Source organism: Atractosteus spatula, chromosome 13, assembly GCF_055471065.1.
Source record: "Atractosteus spatula isolate fAtrSpa1 chromosome 13, fAtrSpa1.hap1, whole genome shotgun sequence".
NCBI classification, from domain to species: domain Eukaryota; kingdom Metazoa; phylum Chordata; class Actinopteri; order Semionotiformes; family Lepisosteidae; genus Atractosteus; species Atractosteus spatula.
The window spans coordinates 27689285-27709980 of NC_142718.1; the positions used below are offsets into that span (position 1 = coordinate 27689285).

Consider the following 20696-nt stretch of genomic DNA (forward strand, 5'->3'; position numbering starts at 1 on the left):
TTGAGTGCAATCTCATCACTAACTGGGACACTGAAGTCTCTAAATTATGAATTCTTCTGCAGGTATTGGTCACTTGGTTATTTGTGCCACAGAGAAACCCTGTACAGTTGGGAAAAATCTTGTTAAATATACTTCTAAGAAAACTGGAGAAAAAAAAACAATGACGAAAGATGTAATGCACTGTTTATTTTGAAAAACATACAATTATACTGTAATTCATTAAAAGATCAACTTGTGTGCCTTTCAAAATACATTTTGAAGCGTGGCTTTCGTCCCTAGTCTGTATGAGTTAATACACGATTCTCAATTCGTTTGCAAGATTAACAGTACAGCATTGCTGCTGTATTTAATACTGATCTAAATGTGATGAAATGTAAATATGTCATCTAAATGCGTAACCAAATAAGTTCTCCATAGCCAAGTGCCAGAGGGATCAGAAACTCAACTAGGGACATTTCCGTGAATATTCAAATGTTAAAACAAAAAAACACCACCGGCATCAACGACAGCACAACCATCAGGGGTAAAGAATGAAGCAGCGTGATGGCAGGACTATTTCATAGAGGAACTGATTTCCTTGAGGATGTCAAACCCGCTGGACCAGACCACGACTCGCGCTTTCAGGACGCTCGGGGTCCGCGCGTTGGCGGACAGCTGTTTGTCCAGCGTGTAGCCCTTTCGTGGCATAACGGTGTCCCCTTCCGCCAGGCTCTTCGCGGGACAGAGGTCATTCCCGCCGTCGCCAGCGTAAACCGTGCGCCGGTACTGCACACCTTCGCGCAGCTGGCTCGCCAGAAAGTCCTCCAGCGCTTTTCTTTTGCACAGGTTCACCGGGCAGTGCGCGCAGCCGTGCGAGTGGAAGCATCGCACCGACAGGCGGCCGCGCTCGTCGAACCAGGCGGGGTTGGTGAAGACCCTGTCCACCGCCCCCTGGACGTTGGACGCCCGTAAAATCCAGTCGATGAAAACGGTGTTGGAATCTGAAATGATTATGCAGTCGATGGCGTCTTTGTTTTGAGCAACGAAGCTCAAAACTTCCATCATCCCGTGTGTGAAAGGGATAGTTTCCATCAGACTCCTCATCTCCGCCTCGCTGACACCCAGGTCACCGATGTAAGACAACACCCGACCCATGTATTCAGTCCAGCGACCTTTTTGGTAGGTTTTTACCAGCCAGTCCGGCAGGCGTTGCTCAGGCACGCACCTGACCACCCAAGTGTCACTATTGTCGTCCACCACCGTGTGGTCGAAGTCGAACACTACAAGAGCTTTCATCGTCCGCTGCAGACTGAGAAGCGAGAAGCGAGAACAGTCCTGTTCCCAAAACAGAAATCAAGCGTAAGTCTTGGTGCAAATGGGTTGGGGGGTGCATTAAAAATACAATATTATAGAATTTCATGACCTGCTTTGATTTGAAAATCTATGCTCTATATATATCACCTGATCTGTACATAGTGTTCTAAATATAAATAAAGGCACCATGAGTACAGCTTTTCACCTGGCGACAGATCAAAAAACATTAATGCTTCAGCACTTTTAGCGATCATGCCGATCTGACACGTTTCTAAGCACAGTGCTGGAGATCTGAAAATATTCGCACCCAAATAAAAGCTATTTTCCATCTACAAATAACATTGTTTTGTAACGCGTGACATTATAATCGTGTCACCCCGACAACACCCCGAGCATTTGAAAATCACATCGCTAGGTTTTAGGAAACAACCCCATAAAAAGATACATAAAGGAATTTAGAATTAGTTTCTCGAAGTAAACAGAAAACGATAATTACCAGTTTAAAGCAGCATCTATACTGCTTATCACCGCACTACACCTTTCTCTCAAAGAGCTCGCCGGTTGCATTCGTCACTGGTTCTTTCACATGTTCTGCACTCTGATTGGTCACGTTTACTTTATTGAAGGTCAAGGTTTATTGCAAACCCGGATGCAGAAAACTTCCGGTGAAGTAATTCACGTGACTATAGCCAGGTCTTATAGCTCCACCTTTGTTCCTGCGACTTTATCCTGATTGGGTTATGACTTCGTTGCCTAGCGACACATTGTCATCAATGCATTAGGTCTTCAGTTGCTAGGTCGCCGTGTAAGGTGTTAGTAGTTGGCTTTCGTCTGTGTTTTTTGTTTTTAATGCAGGTGTATTCTCAGGAAATGGTTAAAGTTGTCAAAAAACTGAGACAAAACCTGTTTTAGAATGGCGACAGTTTCCGCGTCTGTTGTGCAGTACGGCAGGCGAAAGGGGAGTGACAAAAATGTCACATGTGAGTTAAAAGATTCTTTTCAGCTAACCAATTCAGTCTGCTTCGACTGCAGTTCAGTATTTCTATTTCTGAAAAGGTTAAGATGCCTGTCTGTCTTGTATTTTTTTCACACGAATTAAAAAAAAAAGTTTCCTGATTCCTGAGAAGCATGAATATCAGTTCATACGATTTCCTATTCATGTTGTGAACATGGAAATATTGTACAGGACGGTAAGTAAAATCTTGGCATCTGACAGCCTTCCTATCATTTGACTCTAGCACTGGGTACGAGAGATGGGGCAGATCTGCCCGTGCGTCTCCCGGATCTCCGCCAAGTCAAGGTTTTGCCCAAAGCGGAGTGGCTCAGGATTCAAGACAGCCTCCACAGCGTGAACAGGGAGCTGGAGCTGATCCAGGAGAGGAAGGAGGAGAGAGAGGCTATGCACCAGCGCTCCAAAGAAGTGGTGAAAAACTGGTCTAATACCATTGCTGTGAGTCACCTGACGTGTGTCTTTATTGTGATCCGCTTACAAGAGGTGACATCCCTCAGTGATATAGCATTGAGGCCCTGCAGTGCTGAGACCCTGGGTTCAATTCCTACTAGGCTGCTGGAGTTTGTATTCACTTGGGTTTCCTCCCACAGTCCAAATACATACCATACCGCTAAGTTAATTGGCTTCTGGGAAAAAGTGGCCTTGAAAAAAATTGTCTGTGTGTGTTTGCCCAGCAATGGACTGGCAGCACATCCAGGGTGTGTCCTGTCTTGTGCCCGTTGCTTGCCAGGTTAGGCTTCAGCTGCCCCACGACCGCTGTATTGGATGGATGTGAGTGAGGAATTACAGCACAAAACAATCAAGAGGGCTAAATGTGCCTCTTCTTATGTGTATCCTTATGTTCCCCAAACTGCTGGAGTAGGGATATCAGCCTCATATTTATGGAATTGGAAATGATGTGCTGTATCATTGGATGTATCCTCAAATCTGCTGGAAAATATGAAGTTTAAAGTTTGCTCTTAAGAAGGCTTAATCATAACACCTATGCTTATTGGTCGGATTTGCAGGGTCAAAGGCAAAAGAAGATCGAAGCCAAGAAACTGCGGGAAGAAATTGAAGAAGAGGAGAAGAGGCAGATTGATTTGGAAGAGGCTCAGTACCAAGCTGAGAGGAGAAAGGAAGCCATTGAAAAAGCAAAGTCCCAGCAGTATTACCAGACGGACCGAGTGAAAAGATTTCATGTGTGTTTTCTCTTTTGCCATTCCTTCGTGGAATCTTTAGCCATGCAAGGTGCACCACCGTATAATATTGCATTGCTTCTGCTGCTTATATTACAGTATATTAATTATCCCCATGAAATATTTCTCATCTGTGGAGACTGGATATGGTTATCTTTGGTGGGTTGGAAATGTGATAAAATAGGAATTATTTTGCTTTTGAAGAGGAACGTTGTGATGCAATGTGACTCTGTCTTACTTCACAGAACACCGTAAGGGTCACTGTAAAGAACCATGTAAAATCTGTGTCTGTGCTATTTTCAGGAAAGTTGAAAGTACAGTTTAATTTCCATATCAAAGTATTTCCTTCAATTTTTGTTTTCAGAGTGCTCTCTTGCTGACTGAGATTCTGAAGGAGAGGGAAGCCCAGATCGAGTTGAAGCAGAAGAAGATGAATGCAACTAAAGACATGGACAAAGACATAATGGCTCAGATTCTGCACCAGGAGGAAGAGGCTATTTACCAGGATCAGCAAAAGGCACTTCAAAGATTTCATGATAGAAAAGCAACTACAGACAAGCTGATGGAGCAGTTAGTATGAATAGTATTCTTAATAAAGTCAGTGGCATTTTAGTTATCTGCATAAAGTGTATCACAGAATGACATACAGTACATCCCTAATGCTGTGCAGAAGATGGTATAATAGGGACTTTAGAACAACTGCATCTCTTCTAGTCACAAGCTTTGCAAGGAAAAAGCTGAAAAAGCACTTTATTTTCCTAAAAGCACGCTGCTTATGTGTTATTAGTCATGAAGAAGCTGCATTGCAGGTGTTAAAGGATGAAAGATATAATTGCACATTTCCCAGTTCATGACATTGTCACTGGTGCTTGTAGGATAAAAGAGCATGAACGTGCTAAAGAGCTTGAGAGGCTGACGGACAGAAAAGAGGGGGAAGAAATTCAGAAGATGACGCAACTATATGAGTGGGAGAAAAGCATACTGGAACAACAGAAGAAAGAAGAAAAGAGACAAATAATGAAAGCTCATATGGTGAGTGTTTGGCAAAGTGTTGTGAAAAGTGAGATATTTTTCAGAAGAAATGAAAAGGAGACCTACAGCTATAAATCCTTTCATAAGCACATAATAAAAAGTACAAACAATAGGTAGCCCATTTAGAAGTTAATATATAGTGCTATAGTAATTGATTCAACGATCTCATCCAGCATTTTCTTGAAAGAAGCCAGAGTATTAGTTCCAACAACATGGCTGGGTGCTGATTCATGCTCCCACAACCCTTGTTTCCCTCAAGACAAAGTAAATACAGTAATTGTGACTGTAAGATTCTTTCTAGTTCAGGGGTTCATTTCTGTCTAACATTAGGATAAAAGCAGACTTTTTAATCAAGTGTTTTAATTTAGAAAGTTAGATTTATTAAGTTGAGATGGTGTTTTTGTTTTATTTTTGTACACTCTATTACAAACCTCTGAAGTGTGATTTAGATCATAATTTGTTTGGGTATCTCCCAAAGTTTTAAAGTTATGAATCTTGAGGTTTTAACTATTTGGATAACCTTCTGACACTGAATCAATATAAAGACATTACACTTGTTACTAAAGTCGTTGCTTGTGTACTCATTAATTTACTCCCATTTCCAGCTAATGCAAACATTTTGTAAATGCATATATAAATGAAAGAACACCCTGTTGATACAGTGATTTCCAAGAGTTAGTTTACCAAAAATTCAGATCTAATGAGTGTAACAATTTATTATTTTAGGATCACTTATCCAACAGAGACATCCTAAGAGCAATTGAAAAGCAGAAAGAAGAAGAAGAGGAAGAGAGAATCAAACTATTTTCCTCAGCAAAGCAGAAAATGCAAAAAATGAGGAAAGAGAAGGAGGCAGAACTGTTTAGGTAAGTATTCATAAAAAAATATTTTTTTGTCCTGCTGATGAAAGCCACAATTTCTCATGTGGAGGTATTTGAAAGCAATGTTATTATTGCACTGCCAATTGCATTTTTGAGTTTGCAGTTTTTACATTTTTAAATGTGTGTTTGACTGTGAGCTGTTTGGCAAGTTGAATTGACACATCAAGACAAGCTTTATCTTTATCCAGTATGTTCTTCGATGATGTGCCTACAGGCACGTTTCAGAGATCAATTCTGTTCTTTAACACTACTGCAGGGACACGCAGCAGCAGAAGGAACGAATGGTTGAGCTACTGGCTGCTCAGCTCCAGCAGAAGGAGAGCAGTGAGGATGAAGTCATTGCCAGGGCTGTGGCTGAGCGGGAGGCGAAGCTGGAGAAAGAGTTGAAGGAAAAGGAAGAGAAAAAGAAGGCTGAACTGGGATCCATTGCTGCTCACAGACAAGCAATGGTAAAAATGGCATTTGGAAAGTACTTGTCACAAGTCACAAAAGTTGGAACTGAACTATAACAGGAAACATTAATTTGAATACTACTAGAATTCTTGTAATTTGAATAATTGTATCAAAAACATAAGTGAATCTCCAAAAGAGCCCTTTATACACATTATACACCTTTGTATATGTATATCTACTTAGTGCTTACAGAGAAGCAAAAGTGGTGAAAGTGGTAATTTAGCGCTTTCCTGTATAATTGCGAGTTGTTCTACCTTCTGTTTCGTCATAAGAGGTGGCGCAGTAAAAAATAAGTTTCTGGGTTCGATTCTAGATTCGCCATTCCATGTGGGTTTCTTCCCACTTCTCAAAACATGCTTGCTGGTTGATTGGATACTGTAATTGATCTATTCTACAAGGAACAGGAGTTAATTCAACCAGGTCTTGAGTTATTTCAGTATAAACCCAATACCTGAACTAGTTGTCTAGTTTTGTTTTGCTATTCCATCTACATCTGGTGTGGATTATGAACAAAGACCATACAATCGGGGATATAATTAAAACATAATATAAATCTGCTTCAAAAGAACAACCTGAGGATAATCGTTTTTTATAGTTATTATCCACTTCTGCCTACCTGATTCTTTTCAAGGTGTATTAGTTGCTGTTTTAATCTGACAAAGAAATTTGAGCCTGTTTGGCATCATTGCAGCTTAATACAGTACATCTCTTCAAATTGAGTATGTACACCTAAAAATAATAAGCAAACTATCACATCCTTCAGAGACAACAAAAGGAAGACCAGAAAAAAGAAGAGAAATTGAAAGCTCTAGAGATGCTTTATGCCAAAAAAGAAGCCGATAAGATATTTTTGGAAAAGCAATGGGGAAAAACACAGAAGATTAAAGACGAAAATAAAAAGCTACAAAGCCTCTACATTCAACAAATGGTAAGATATTTATGTACCCAAGCTTAGTCCAGGGTGTTGAATTAAGGCTTTTAGTTTTATAAAACAAGTCTCATGGTCTCAGCTTCCAAATTAGATATAAATAAAGGTGTCTGAATGTAACACTGAACAGTTTTGCTACAGTACTTTATCTTATAAGCTTTTGCAAGTCAGTGTACAGAATCCAGGTTGTGCAATAGAAAACAGCTATGTATACTCCAACATAAAAATCCAGCACAGTTTAAGCTTCAGCAAGTCCTTCAGCTATAGCACCACAACCAGGTCATTTCGGTACGGACGTAGTCAAGGAAGAGGATGCTGATCTGCTTTCTGCTCTATTTAGGCTGAAAAACGGGAAAAGGCACAGCTTGCCCAGAAAGCACAACTGGAATATGAAAAACAAACTGCAGCTCTCACTGCTGTAGAGGAGCAGCAGTTCCAAGAATATGCAAAAGAAGTAACTGATGCAGCAGCAAAAGCTGGAAGAAATACTAACCCACTTCGGAAAGCAGCCACAGCGGGCCTTGGTGGTGGGCTTGGTCCTGTTTTTGGAGGTGTAAGACCCAGTTATTTAGTTCAGGATGAAACTGGAGTCCAGCTGCCCAATTATAATCGCAGAACCGCTCAAGAAATCAAGGAAATTTATGATGCAGGTGACATTCAGCTAGCAAAGAAAAGACTAGGCTTTACATGGTAAACTTCTGAGGAAAAATGCACGTTTGTTGTCATTTAAAAAAAAATATTTTCATCAAGTCCCTAATCTTCCAAAGCTGACAAAAGATTACAAATAAGCACAACTGGCTAAGGGTACTTGTACCAGTTTTAATCTAATTTGTATTTCTACATTTCCTTTAAAAATATTTATGCATAACTTTTCTTGTTTTTTCCTATTTGATGTTACAAGTTTTGACCTATAGTCTGATAATGTACAATTAAGATGTACCTTTAGTGTCAGAGATCAGAAATAAAAACTACCAGCTTCAGGAAATGAGGTTCAATGTTATGATTGAAACCTACCAGAATTAGTTTTATGTTTACACCACATCTCAAGCATTAATTACATTATAATGAATATTTGATCAAATAATTTCTGTATAATAAACATCTTATGGTTTATGGTTGACACCTGAAGAAGGCTCCACGGCCAAAACATTGCGTTTTCTTTCTTCTTTTCAGTATGGGGAAAAAACCTATTACTTGTTCCTTTGAGGCCTATGCATGCTGACGCAGTACCCACCTGAACTATCTTATGGTTCAGTTTGCTTTACTTATTGAAATGAATCTGCAGTCTAATAAAGAGAACATTATGTACTCTGGACTAGAGACTTTTGTGTGAAGAAATTAAATATTAACACTGACTTCTAATTAAACTAAACAATATTCAAATATGCTAAATTATTTTCTGTGTGAAAGCCATTGGCAAGATAAATCGTAGTCATGTAATGCTTCGTTCAGTACTATGAACTTAAATTCCAGCTATCACTCACTAAAAATGCAAAACTGAACAAAACGGAAATCTGAATAGAACTGAATATTAAACATAATAGAAGCTGCATGTTGCATACAGTAGACGCACCAAATTAAATGTAGTTTGGAGTGATCCTTTTAAGAGCTGGTAAAAGAAATTACTTATGAACTTTATTACATAAAAATTAAGGCCCATCTTAAATACTCTACCCACTACAAAGTAATCAAAGTTACATATTATAGGATATTTCATGGTTTTTAAACATCTTTTCTGCTCAAAATGCTTAGAGCACATTATTTTAATGTACAACAGCCCAATAAAGGCAATGAGTGTCCGTTATTGCTGAATGTCAGTTAAAACTCAAATGACATTTTTCAGCCCTAAAACACTATTTTATGAGATATATACACACACTAAAGCACGTGCTTTCTAGATCTTTTGACTTACTGCAATCAATACAATGACATTGTTCCTGTGTCTTTCTATCATACACTGTATTGTAAATATACTGTATACATTTCACTAAAGCATAAAAATGAGACACATCGTAAAGCATTATTAGCATTCCCGAGTTTTGTAACTTCTTGTATTTATTTTTACCTTGTTTTATTATTTGCACATTTCCCTATTATTGCAGTGAAAGTCCAGTATTTCTGATTTTACAGGTAAAATTCCTTTTAAGCAGATTTCTCAAGTTAAATATGAAATAAAAGAATTATTGCATCCATGATTTATTAACTTTTTCTAAAATCCAAATAATTCACCAACTCTCACAAATCCTGTCAATAACCCAAGGTAAATCCTAATATGCTTGTTTCCAACTTTTTTTTTAATCCTTTATTGAACCAGGTAAATCAATTGAGAACGAATTCTCAACAGTACACATGGTGCTTTACAGGTTTTATGGATGCTAAGTAAAAATTAATTCAGGCTATTTCCCGAACAGTAAAAGTACCTGAACTTTAAAATTCAAAATGTAAAACATACGTTTATCTTCGTTTGGGGCAACAGTCTTTATTCAGAGGACCATTTTCATATGGAAGAAAAAAAACAGAACTATTTTCTAATGAATGGCAGAAGATCACAAAAATCAGTTTAATTCACAGATAGCTGCATAATGTTGGTAATTAAAAAATGTATAAAACAAGAATATAAAATTATGGATTCAATTTAAACCGTACATGTGATTTAGAATATTGACTGCACAGCCAGTAAGTGTTCACCCAGAACGGAGTTGACCCTTCAATCCCATACACAGAAAGGATGAGGAACGAACAGAAGCTCAGTATAGGACCATACTGGAGACAATTCATGCATTTTTTTATACCCTTCTGTCAAATTATGCATTTTTAAAGTAAACACCAACAAAAATAAAAATGAAAGAAGCTCAACAAATTCTGATCATTTCACATATATGAATTATATACAAATTTCATTGCTTATAAATGTAATGTTTTTCAAAGAGCTCATATTAAAAATACAATAGTAGCAAGCCCTTTCAATCCATGATGATCAAGAAAATGATTTGCCAGTTTTAAAACATTGCATTTGCCTTCATAACATCTGGGGTCCAGAAGGACAGAAATACACATTTTCTAACTCACTGTGCTCTATGCAACGTCACACAGACGTTTCAGAGCGATCGTTAGTATCTACAAAACATTACATTTTTGCCAAAAATGACCACGTTTTACAATGAATAATTCTCTTCTCAAAACCTCTGCGATACAAATCACTCATTCCAATTTTGGTATTTCAAGGGGTTCAATCTATTTTAATTAAACTTTACACAAAAAAAGCAACTAACATAATACAATTTCCAAATATTTTAACCTGTAACGCACTTCAGTTGAATACGCTAAGTTAATTTTTTTCTTTCTTGCAAAGTCCCTCTAAAACAAAAAATAATGTCCCCCCCAGCAAGTGAAGAGACCAGCAGTGCAGAATTCTGAGCTTACTGGTGTTTGGATAAACACCTGTAAAGATACTTGAAGCTCACATTTTAAACTCTGCCTTTTTTACAGAAGCATCTACACGTAGATACCATGCGTTTCTTGCAAGGTCAAATGAGGAGTTCCTTATTTTCCAGTAACAATTTATTACTTAATGTTTAAAGATGACCCCTCCTTGTTTCAAAAGATATGGAAAATGTAGCCAGGGAAAGCCATACAAAAATAACTCCCATCTACAGTCACGCCAGAACAAAACCAGGTTCCATGTCACTTTAAAACCTTACTAAAACTTCAGTAGTAGAAATATTCCAGACTGCAGATTGTCTGAAGAGCCAACTGAAGTCAAATTTAAAAAGATATGTCCCCAGTGTGTTTTCAGCCAAATTGAAGATATTTAACATCAGAATAAAGGTCCCAAAGGTACAGTACGTTTACTTAATCACTCTCATCTGAACTTGGACTTGAGCCGTATTTTTTCTCCTTGCTATGGTTTTTATCCTTTTCTTGACTCTTAGACTTTTGATTTCTTTCTTCACTGGAGGATCGTTTTTTCTCTTTCTCCTTGCTCCGGTGTGACAGCTCGCTCTCTTTACTGCTTTCCTCCTTTTTCTTCGAGCTGGGACTCCTGCTCCTGTGTTCTTTATCCCTGGCTTTTCTTTCGCTTCCACTTTCAGAACTGCTGTGGCTCTCCTTGCTTTGAGATCTCTTCTTTCGCCGAATCTCTTCACTGCCTCGACTCCTTTTATGGTGTGAACTCTCCTTATTTTGACTCCTGTCTTTATCTTCACTTCTGCTCCTATCCCGCTCCCGATCTGCACTCTTGGATCTCCTGCTTCTCCGAGAGTCTCTACTTTTGTTTTTTTCTGGACTCCTCTTCCTTTCCCTGCTCCTGGATCTCCCACGTCTCTTCCCATCCCTGTCCCTGTCCCTGTCCCTGTCGCGCTGGCGCTCCCTGCTCTTGCTCCGGTCCCTGTCTCTGCTGCGCGACTGAGCTCGCCTTCCTCGGTCCCTGCTCCTGCTGCTCGACCTCCTGTGCCTGTCCTTGTTGGAGTCCCTCTCTTTGCTCCTCGATTTGACGCGCTTCTCTCGATCCTTGCTTTTACTCTCGGCCTTTTCCTTACTTTCAGACCTTGTGCTCTTGGTCCTCTCTTTGCTTTTACTCTTCTCTCGGTCTTTTGTTCCCAGATCAGATGCCTTTTCTTTCACTTTAGTGTGATTTTTGTCTTTGCTCCTTGATCTGCCTCTCTTCTCATCACCTTTACTGCGTTTTTGTTCCCTCTCTCTGCTCCTAGACTTGGCCGTCTTATCTCTGCTCTTGCTGCGACTCTTAGATTTTGCCTTTTTCTTGGACTTGTGTTTGTCGTGCTTGTCCTCTCGGTCTGCATCCTTCTTGGATTCCTTTTCCTTGCTCTTGGACCTGCGTGACCTGCCTCTTTTCTCTTTCTCCCTGCTTTTACTGGGACTGTCTGGAGTCTCCTGTTTGTTCTCGGAGGACTTTCGCTCCCTTCCTCTTGTTGGAGGTTTGGGCGTCTCATTCTTACTCTCCAATAAGTCACTCCTATGATAGAAAAAAAAAGAAAAGTTAACCTATAGCTGTTTCGGACAGTGTATCTTTAACAACTACAAACAGGTACAGTTCTTGCTGACTGCAAGCTTTATTGGAAAATAAACAGCTGGGTTATTGATCAGAAATTGTACTAAACCAGAAAGCTGATCACCCCACCTGACTGAGATCCCTAATTCTATATTAAAAAATATTGAGTATTGAATGATGGTGCTTAAGGTTTCTGAAATGCAAAAACTATCAGGTAGAAGGCTGCTGATGTGCACTATACAGTGTGGAAGACATATTGCATTCACTACAGGGTGAATCTTTTGCTTACTTAATCCCAGCTGGCTCTGCAATGGCAGAAGTGGAATTCAGGGATTTAAAAAAGTAAAATGATGACTATGAGGGAACCTGATTCAAGTATGCAAAGTTAATCCCACGGCCTCCAGATAACAGTGAAACACTAACTAGTAGGCAAAGCACTGGAAAGTGCAAATAATTGTGAAAATGGGAGGGAGGGTTAGGAACAAGCTAACTAGCAAAGTTGTTGGAGCAGATGCCCATCTTCTTTCAAGAAATGGCTGGATGAGATCCACAGATCTGTCTGATTCATATTTCTAACTTTTGCAAGAAGTGTGGTAGATAATACTGAAAAGTGAATGAACATAAACAAGCCAGACACTCTGGTTCTATAACCTTTTTAAAGGCTTTTGGTTAAGGATTTTGTTTAGATGGTTATAACCGAGTTTTAACATTGCTGTGCTTGTGTTTTAAAAAAACAGCACATTTGTGTGGTTGGCTCTCTTTTCATGTTCTTTCAGCCTAAATGACAGCATACAGTGGTGCTCAAAACTAAGAATGTGTCCTCTTAAACCAATGTTTGAACATTATTAAAAAATAAACACTAAGGAAAAATTTTCTTATCATTAGAAAATGATATGAAAAGACCCAATATTGAAAATGATTTTAACCAGAAGGTTTTTGGGCATGAAGATGCAGACTGCTACGGCGTGTGTTGGCACAGCTCGGTGCCTCGGGCCCTCGTACTTGTCTCCCTTGATCCAGCGCTCTCCGCTGGGAGCTCTCATCCTCTGAGCTCGCTGCATTTCCTGCCTCCAGTGGGGCGGCGTCTCGCTGCGCCGGAACCGGTCCCGCGACCTCGACCTGGATCTCGACGGAGTTCGGTAGCGCTAAGATAAAGAGCCGCCCACAGAAACGTCAGATTCGCAGCCCCAACAGTTCCAACAAAACCAGATATTTTTTTTATTGGGGTTTCTGTACGCTACAGATACTAAATATCTGCAAGGGCAACTAGTCAAGCTATTTACTGTTCTTTGTACTACGATTGTCCACCGCCCTCTTTCTGTATTGATCACAAATGTTACCAAAGCACAATATACAAAAGGGAACAAAAAAGTTCCTTTATGACTATAAACAGGTCGCTCATGGTAAGCTGGTTCAGCTATGGTTACGTCAGAACACTATCTAAAATGTCTTCTGTATCAATCACAGCTCCCACTCTTCTAGGGTATCCATCAAGCTCCATCAGGACCATTGGACACCTCAAACCAGAACAGAATTAGAGTTGGTTTGAGAAGAATGCGCATTATTGATTATTGATCTTAGTTTTACAAAAGTCAGAAACTACACATTTACTTTCAACTGCTGTGAATACAATATTTTGAATAGTAATCTATAGCCCTCATCTGCACTGGCCCTGATTCAAATACTGGATGGACACTGGTTTCAAATCAGCGGCAGGAACCATGAACAGAAAACGATATTAAACAACAAGAAACAAACACATAATGACAGTGATGTCAATTTCATTCACTTATTTAATTTTACTGACTATTTTGTCAGGATGTGTAGAGCTAATTAATCAATTCAACACAAGTGTAGCAGCTTTCAGTCAAATTTCTAATTTTGTTCTGTTTGCAGGTGTATGGTTTTATTGGAGCCTTATGGCCACTCTATATCTTTCAATGATGAACAGTGAAAGTTGGGAGAACAGATTTTCTTCCGATCTAACTTACTCTTGGTCCTCGTCCTTTAATCTTCCTGCCAGATCTTGTCACCAGAAGTCTCCTGTGATACGGTGATGGCTGGGAGTTCAAAACAATGCTGAAAAACAAAGAAGTATTTCCACGCTTTTAACAAATCCAACACACTAAAGCAGATAAGGTACAACACCATGTCAACTCAATCTGAAAATCAAGTGCAAATTTACTCGTTTCACTGTCATACCTGATAGAATAATTACATTTCTTCCACTTGACATTAAGAAAAACTGTTCATTTCAAAGGTCAATATGGAAACAAGATACACAGCTTCTCATATTATTATATAAATTTAGTAGTTATAAATTACTAGTTAAAAGGAGAAAAAAGTTTATATAACTGACACATATCTCCTTAAACATTAAATTTAAGTACATTTCATTGCCATGATTTTCTGACAGGATTTCACCCCACAACATGTGGCGTCTAAACACTCACTTCTCCCTCTCTTTATCCTTTTTCTTCTCCTTCTCTTTTCCTTTCTCTTCCTTCTGCTGCTGAGGGCTCCTCCTCATCAGAAATCTGTTTTCGGGAATGGGAGGAATTTCCTCCGGGCGCACCGTGGAGACGGGCTGGGCCTCGTTTGCTTCTTCTGCGCTGCCCTCCTCGGAGCTGCCGAAACATGGCACACGTCACGCTGAGGCAAGCAGCCCTCCGAGCTGTACGCTGGCATAGCAAAAACTGCACAAACCTTTTCTTCTCTTTCTTCTTGACTTTCTTTTCCTTTTTGCGTTTTTTGGACTCCTTCTTGTGCTTCTTCTTTTGCTTCTTGGATTCCTTTTCGGACTCGCCCTGGGATTCCGAGGAGGACTCCGAGGACGAGTCGGACTCACTGGAGCTGCTGCTGTCGCTTGAAGAAGAGGGCGATTTGCGCCTTTTCCGTTCTTCCTTTTTGGCTGTGAAGCAGAACGCTCAATAAGTAACGGATTTTCCATTCCAAACGCACACAAGTAACAGCTAAGATAGGGCACCACGGCAGACCCTAGCCCATTGGGCGGCTGGGAATTTTGAAGTTGTTTAAAAAAAAAAACTACCCTCCTAAAATACTCTTCTCCTGGTCACTACATTGGTTCATGTTACTGGATGTCCATCACATCAACTTGACACCAAACAAATAGAAAAGGAACTAGCTCTCAAAGTTTTAGAAAAGCTTTATATAAACTGCTACCGCTTCATAGTTTTGAAATGTGTAGAAAAAATATTAACTTGTACACAACTGCTTTAATGAAATTCATACAAGGCTTTTACATAAAATCCGTTGATGCAGAAATCATTGATGACGGAGCAAAATTACCTTTAGATTTTGGAATGAGCTCCCCACAGCTGATAACTTTTACTTCAGCATACGGTCTGCTGCTAGCATCTGTCTTCTCATTCTCAATAGTCTTTATCACCTCCTGGCCAGAGATCACTTGGCCAAAAACTACATGAACGCTAAGAGGAAAAGCAATAATATACAAATTAAATACTTTTCCGATCATGTTATATTGTACAATACAAAAGATATATATATGCAACCTGAATTACAGAACAGCAAATGAATTACAAAACACTTAATATAAAGAAAAGGTTACAGTTATTTTTCACATTTTTACCATTGCCTTTCTAATGCCTGCAGAATTCAGGAACCCGTACTTTGCAGGACCAATATCATACATGTTTTGGCTCAATATATGTAAATAATTCCATGATTGAGGCTAATTTTTCAAATATATGTACAGAGATTAGGCACTTACCCATCTAAATGAGGCGTAGGCTTTGTTGTTCTTTTTATTTTTAACATAATATAACAGTAGGAAGTTGAAACATGGAATTAGAGAAAAACACAGTTAGAGGGTCTAAAAGAGAAAACAGTTATTCAAGATTTATATTGACACCGCTCATGAATTCAGTAAATCTTGTTTCTATTAGCATGTAACGTTAAATGTTCAACTTGAAATACATAGAAAGCTCCATTTAGATTTGAACACTTAATAATTATGCCAAACTCTTAAAGACTCAATTCTGAAATATCAAATGATTCAACACTGTGGATTTTAGCAGAATATCAAACTGAATTCTAACTTCTAAATTCAAATGCATGAACAAATCAAAATATCAATACATTCTGAAACTTACAGAGTTAGAAGAAATAACTACAAGCTCTCTGGCATACTTACATGAAGAACTGTGAGCCATTTGTATCTTTGCCTCTGTTAGCCATTGATAACAGGTACTCTTTGTTGTGTTTGACCGAGAAACTTTCATCTAGGGAGAAACGATCAATATTAACGCAAGTACAAAAAGCACTTTAAAATGTGTTTACTTCTCTTAGATTTCAACAGATGTTATAGAAGAACAGTTAGACTCTCACTACAGGATGTAAAGTTTGTTAATGTATAGTATCAAAAAATACATAATAAAGATGATCTTATTATTCTACCAATACAAAGAATGGAAAATGACATCCGAAAAATTATGACATTTATGTATATTTGTTAAATATTAAGAAATAATTCTACTTTACATCAAGATTAAGGAAACCAATCACAGGAGACCTACCTTCAAAAAATCCTCCATAAACAGATTCACCCCCTCTGCCATTTCCTACAGAGCAATAAACAAATACATAAATAAAGCATGCAAATAAGATACTTCCAATAGAAAAAAATTATACAGTGGTTAGGAGTTACCTTCACTGAAGTCTCCTCCTTGAATCATAAAATCCTTTACAATTCTGTGAAACAAACATCCTTTGTAATGCAATGGTTTCTGCGTCCCCTTTCCAATGCCCTTTTCCCCTGAACAAAGAATAACCAAGAGTTACAACAATTCACTAGAAAACGCAGACGTGTGAAAAACAAGGGTTATTTATACGTGCAACTCTTCAGGTAGATTTCAAATATATAGAATTATCTGTAATGTTTACTTGATAAACTTAAGTCTAATACAACAGTTTCCCATCATTTTATATCAACAGGAGTAATACACCTGCAATTATTCTTTTTATCCAAAAGGGGAAGTAATTCTGCATTGTACATTCAAATCGCTTTTTTACCTTTAGCGCAAGACGTGAAGCAAATGACAACAAAATTAACATCACAGGCCCTTATAAAATATTGCACACTAGTACTGAGCGCAAAGCCAGACTGAAAAAGAGGCGATGCTGATTTCTGTCCCCCAACTAAAAGCAGAATTATTACACGATTATCTCTAGAAATGTACAGAAATATTGGCATACGCACCTGTGCAAAGGCAGCGGAAGTTTTCACATGTTTTAGGACACACATCAGAAAACAATTCAAACACAACTCTTCCCACTGCAAGAATAAAATCAATACAAAAGTGAGCACATGTACAGTGTAATTGTGACAGACAGGAAAACTGTGGAGTCTTGTACTCTCTTACCAGGCACGTTGCTGATGGCTATATCAAAGAAGCAGCGTGGGCGCTGTACCTTCACACCCATGGTCGCTCGCCGAATCTCGCCCTGAAACAACAGATGTTTGAAAGACCACTTATACAAGCTCATCAGGAGAGCAAGCTCTGTCATTGGGTCTGGCCTGGACCCCCTGGAGGTAGAGGCTGAGAGGAGAATGGTGTCCAACCTAGAGGCCATCATGGACAACGTCTCCCATCCCCTCTATGACATGCTTGTAGAAATGAAGAGCACGTTCAGCAATAGACTGATCCATCGACAGTGCGACATGGAGCGCTACAGGAGGTCATTCTTGCCTTCTGCCATAAGACTGTAACTCTTCTTAGTGCACTTCTCACTGTACTGATTGTATTGTATGTATTGTATTATTATTATTGTATCATTCGTTACACTGTGGCTGTGTTGTCTGTGTTAAGCTGCTGTTGCACTGCAATTTCCCTCACGGGATCAATAAAGTATCTATCTATACAGTCTCTCAATTTAACTAAAATAAAACCAGGACGGTCCATTTGCAGTTGTGTGCAAGCTTTGCACATCCTGTTTAACACATAATGGGTAAATGCACTGCCCATGTTACTCCTATTAACACAAATCTCCATCGGCGGTACAAAACAAAACTAGAGGGGCGACTGAGAAGTGGAACCATTCTTCATTCACCACCTACTGCAAGAACCGTAATAATCTCCAATTTTCACTGGCAAGGGCAAGTCTTGTTTCTCCATGAACGCATAGCACATATGCAAATAAATATTCTTCACAATACTGCACTTACCATTCATGTTGAACCATTTCTCCAAAAATACCCTCTGGAAAAAGTTTATAAAGCTGAATGTGAAGATTTCATATGTTCCATTCAGTAGCCATTATTACACATTTTAAAAAGCTATTTATGCTGCCAGATCTAGTTAGTATTGCAGAAGAAACTCAGCAGGAACAGTAAAGAACAATGTGGAATAGAAAGAAAGCAAATCATGGGAATTATTTAAAAAAGTAAGCCACTACTGTTTTGTGAGCCTGAGATTTTTAGCAAAATTTGTTTTTAGGCAATCAAAATGGCAAAAAATAAAATGCAGGTATATCTGAAATGCTCTTCCACAAATACAACCAGTCATTTTTATAAAAGTCTGCCTTCCCTTACAGCAGGGCTTTCCAAATGTGGTACTGGGAATCAATAAGACAGTTGGTTTCCATCCCTGCTGAGCTTTCCTTTACAGGTTGAACCCTTAATTGGTACAACAAGAGGATTCATTTGAAATCCATGTCTTTTCAGTTCCTGAACATGTTGGAGGTTGTCTTTCAAAGATTACATTTCATAAATAACTTCAAAACACCAATTTGTGAGTAGAAAAAACAAACTAATTTCCAAAGGTTGTAGTAGTTCAGGTGGGTAGCTGCGTCAGCATGCGTAGGCTGCAAAGGAACAAGTAATAGGTTTATTCCATGCTGAAAAGAGAAGAAAGAAAACAACGTTTTGGCCGTGGAGCGTTCTTCAGGTGTGAGCAACCTGAAGCACCCTGCTCACACCTGAAGAAGGCTCCACGGTCGAAATGTTGCGTTTTGTAATAAACCTATTACTAAAGTAATAAACCTATTACTTGTTAATTTCCAAAGGTGCCAATCGAGCATCTTCTTAGGAACAAGTAAAGGTTTATTCCATGCTGAAAAGAGAAGAAAGGAAACGCAACGTTTCGGCTGAGCACACCCAAAGAAGGCTGCACAGCCGAAACGTTGTTTCCTTTCTTCTCTTTTCAGCATGGAATAAACTTTTACCTGTTCCTCTGCAGCCTACACATGCTGCCGCAGCTACCTGTAAAGGACTCAACTAAATTTGCTCAGCTAAAATCAACACCAGGACAGGGGTGAGAACAACTGCTTAAAAACACAGTTCTACAAAAAAATAAATGTAAAAATAAATGTTATAACAGTCTGAAAACGCGACTCTAAAAACCTTATGCCTTTAACCAAAAAGAGCAGTGGGTTATCTAAAAATGATAGAAAAGAGCTTGGTCGACATTGGTTTATCTAGGGTACAATTTTAATTTACGCAGCACCATCATTCAAGGTGTCTTGCGTCTTAAAGTGATCTGTGAAAAAAAAAACATAACTTTGCAAACGATGCAAAGCAAGGTACCACACTTTACTACCGAATTAACACATTGCTAATCCATTACCGATACTAATTAGAAACGGCAATTATACGTCTGGGAATAAGCAAGCGCACAAATGCACAACGCAGGCAATTCAGTTGCAACGTTCACGCTGCAGGGCAGAAACTGTAAGTGATGAATTACCGAGCGAAAATGTTGAGCCCCTCAACTCAGGAAGGAGAGGGGTCACCCTCCGTACCTGGCGACAACGAGATACGAGACATGGGACAACTTCAAAATAAACACGTTAGCCATTTATCTCCGAATTAAACAGTACCCACGTACCGCACAATAATGTCTTTATGTAGAAACCGGTAATGCGATAGGGTCAAGATGTTATTTTAAAAGTAAAAAGTTTCAAACGGCGATGCGTGTGTGTTATGTCTTGAAAAGTTGGAGCCGCTCACTGCTCGCTGCCCGAGGCGGCAGGAGAAATGAAGCCCGGCAGCGGCGCACTCATTCAAACAAACCAGCGCCCGGCGTTACTCCCGCCCCGGCTCTGACTGATGCAGGCCTCGTCCCGGAAAAAAACGGAGAGCCGCGCTGTGGCCGGGCAAAACCTCCGTCAGTTTCCACGGGGGGCTGCCGCCCCCCTCCGGGCGGACGGGATGCGCGACTTCTCCAGCCCCGCCGTCCACGGCTCATTGAGGGTTTGCGGCGGCCGCGACTACTGGAGTCCCCGGATTAAGGCCTGCGCCTGGGTGCACACAGCAGCTAATTCAACTTCACCGCAGGGACAAACCACCACCGCAATAAAAATACTCTCCCTCTGCCCCCTGCTCGCACATACTCGGACTCCTTACACGAAAGCTGTCTCCTGGTAGTACGCAGTTCAATAAGCGTTTACCTCAGTAAATTCTGTAACTGCCGGCACCCTTCGGCTGCTCCCCAACCCAGAAGGAAGACGAGCCTTATTCAGTTTTTCTCCTTCACTAATTTCTAAAGATGGCGCTAAGAGAAACGTCAATGCATTTCGGGTAAATATCCGCCAGTCAGCGCGGCTGAGCGGGGTCATAGACGCAACACAGCGCGGTTTTGTACATCACCAACCCCCTGCCTGCTTCCTTGAGATATTTACAGTTCAAAACGCATATTTTACAGAAGAACCTGTCCTACAGCACTTTTTAAGACAGGTTTAGAGGAATAGGGAATAATAAGGAATTAAAACTTGTGCAAAATTAACTGTAGTGAATAAGTCTGAATAAAAAAAAATGAGAAAACTGTCACAAAAGGTCAGCTGTTTCCTAGCTTATCCTTTTCATTGCTCACCTGTGAAACAGTATTCCGGCATTTTTTCGTTATAATACATTACAATAACGTTCTTTAAA

The 20696-nt window shown here is 39.5% G+C and overlaps 3 protein-coding genes across 4 annotated transcripts; 1 reads left to right on the forward strand and 2 right to left on the reverse strand.

Moving 5' to 3' along the window:
• Positions 1–166: 166 nt before the first annotated feature.
• On the reverse strand, positions 167–1879 carry phospho2 (phosphatase, orphan 2). Its single transcript, XM_088931250.1, has 2 exons — positions 1790–1879; positions 167–1314 (listed from the first exon to the last, which is right to left on the reverse strand). Exon 2 carries the CDS (start codon positions 1273–1275, stop codon positions 553–555), a length of 723 nt encoding a protein of 240 aa, XP_088787376.1. The 5' UTR covers positions 1276–1314; positions 1790–1879; the 3' UTR covers positions 167–552.
• Positions 1880–2154: 275 nt separating this feature from the next.
• cfap210 (cilia and flagella associated protein 210) lies at positions 2155–7979 on the forward strand. Of its 2 annotated transcripts, XM_088931246.1 has the most exons (9): positions 2155–2273; positions 2532–2743; positions 3313–3486; positions 3848–4053; positions 4359–4515; positions 5242–5381; positions 5653–5845; positions 6613–6777; positions 7118–7979. In XM_088931246.1, exons 1-9 carry the CDS (start codon positions 2207–2209, stop codon positions 7469–7471), a joined length of 1668 nt encoding a protein of 555 aa, XP_088787372.1. In that variant the 5' UTR covers positions 2155–2206; the 3' UTR covers positions 7472–7979. The 2 variants fall into 2 exon arrangements, with proteins under 2 accessions (XP_088787372.1, XP_088787373.1); XM_088931247.1 differs by lacking the exons at positions 2155–2273; positions 2532–2743 and adding an exon at positions 2419–2483.
• Positions 7980–9053: 1074 nt separating this feature from the next.
• On the reverse strand, positions 9054–20315 carry ppig (peptidylprolyl isomerase G (cyclophilin G)). The gene is made up of 13 exons (XM_088930641.1): positions 20216–20315; positions 17191–17272; positions 17028–17102; positions 16476–16583; positions 16345–16389; positions 15963–16050; positions 15540–15569; positions 15098–15237; positions 14495–14699; positions 14242–14415; positions 13780–13867; positions 12791–12933; positions 9054–11752 (listed from the first exon to the last, which is right to left on the reverse strand). The coding sequence occupies exons 2-13, from the start codon at positions 17249–17251 to the stop codon at positions 10630–10632; spliced, it is 2280 nt and encodes a 759-aa protein (XP_088786767.1). The 5' UTR covers positions 17252–17272; positions 20216–20315; the 3' UTR covers positions 9054–10629.
• Positions 20316–20696: the final 381 nt, after the last annotated feature.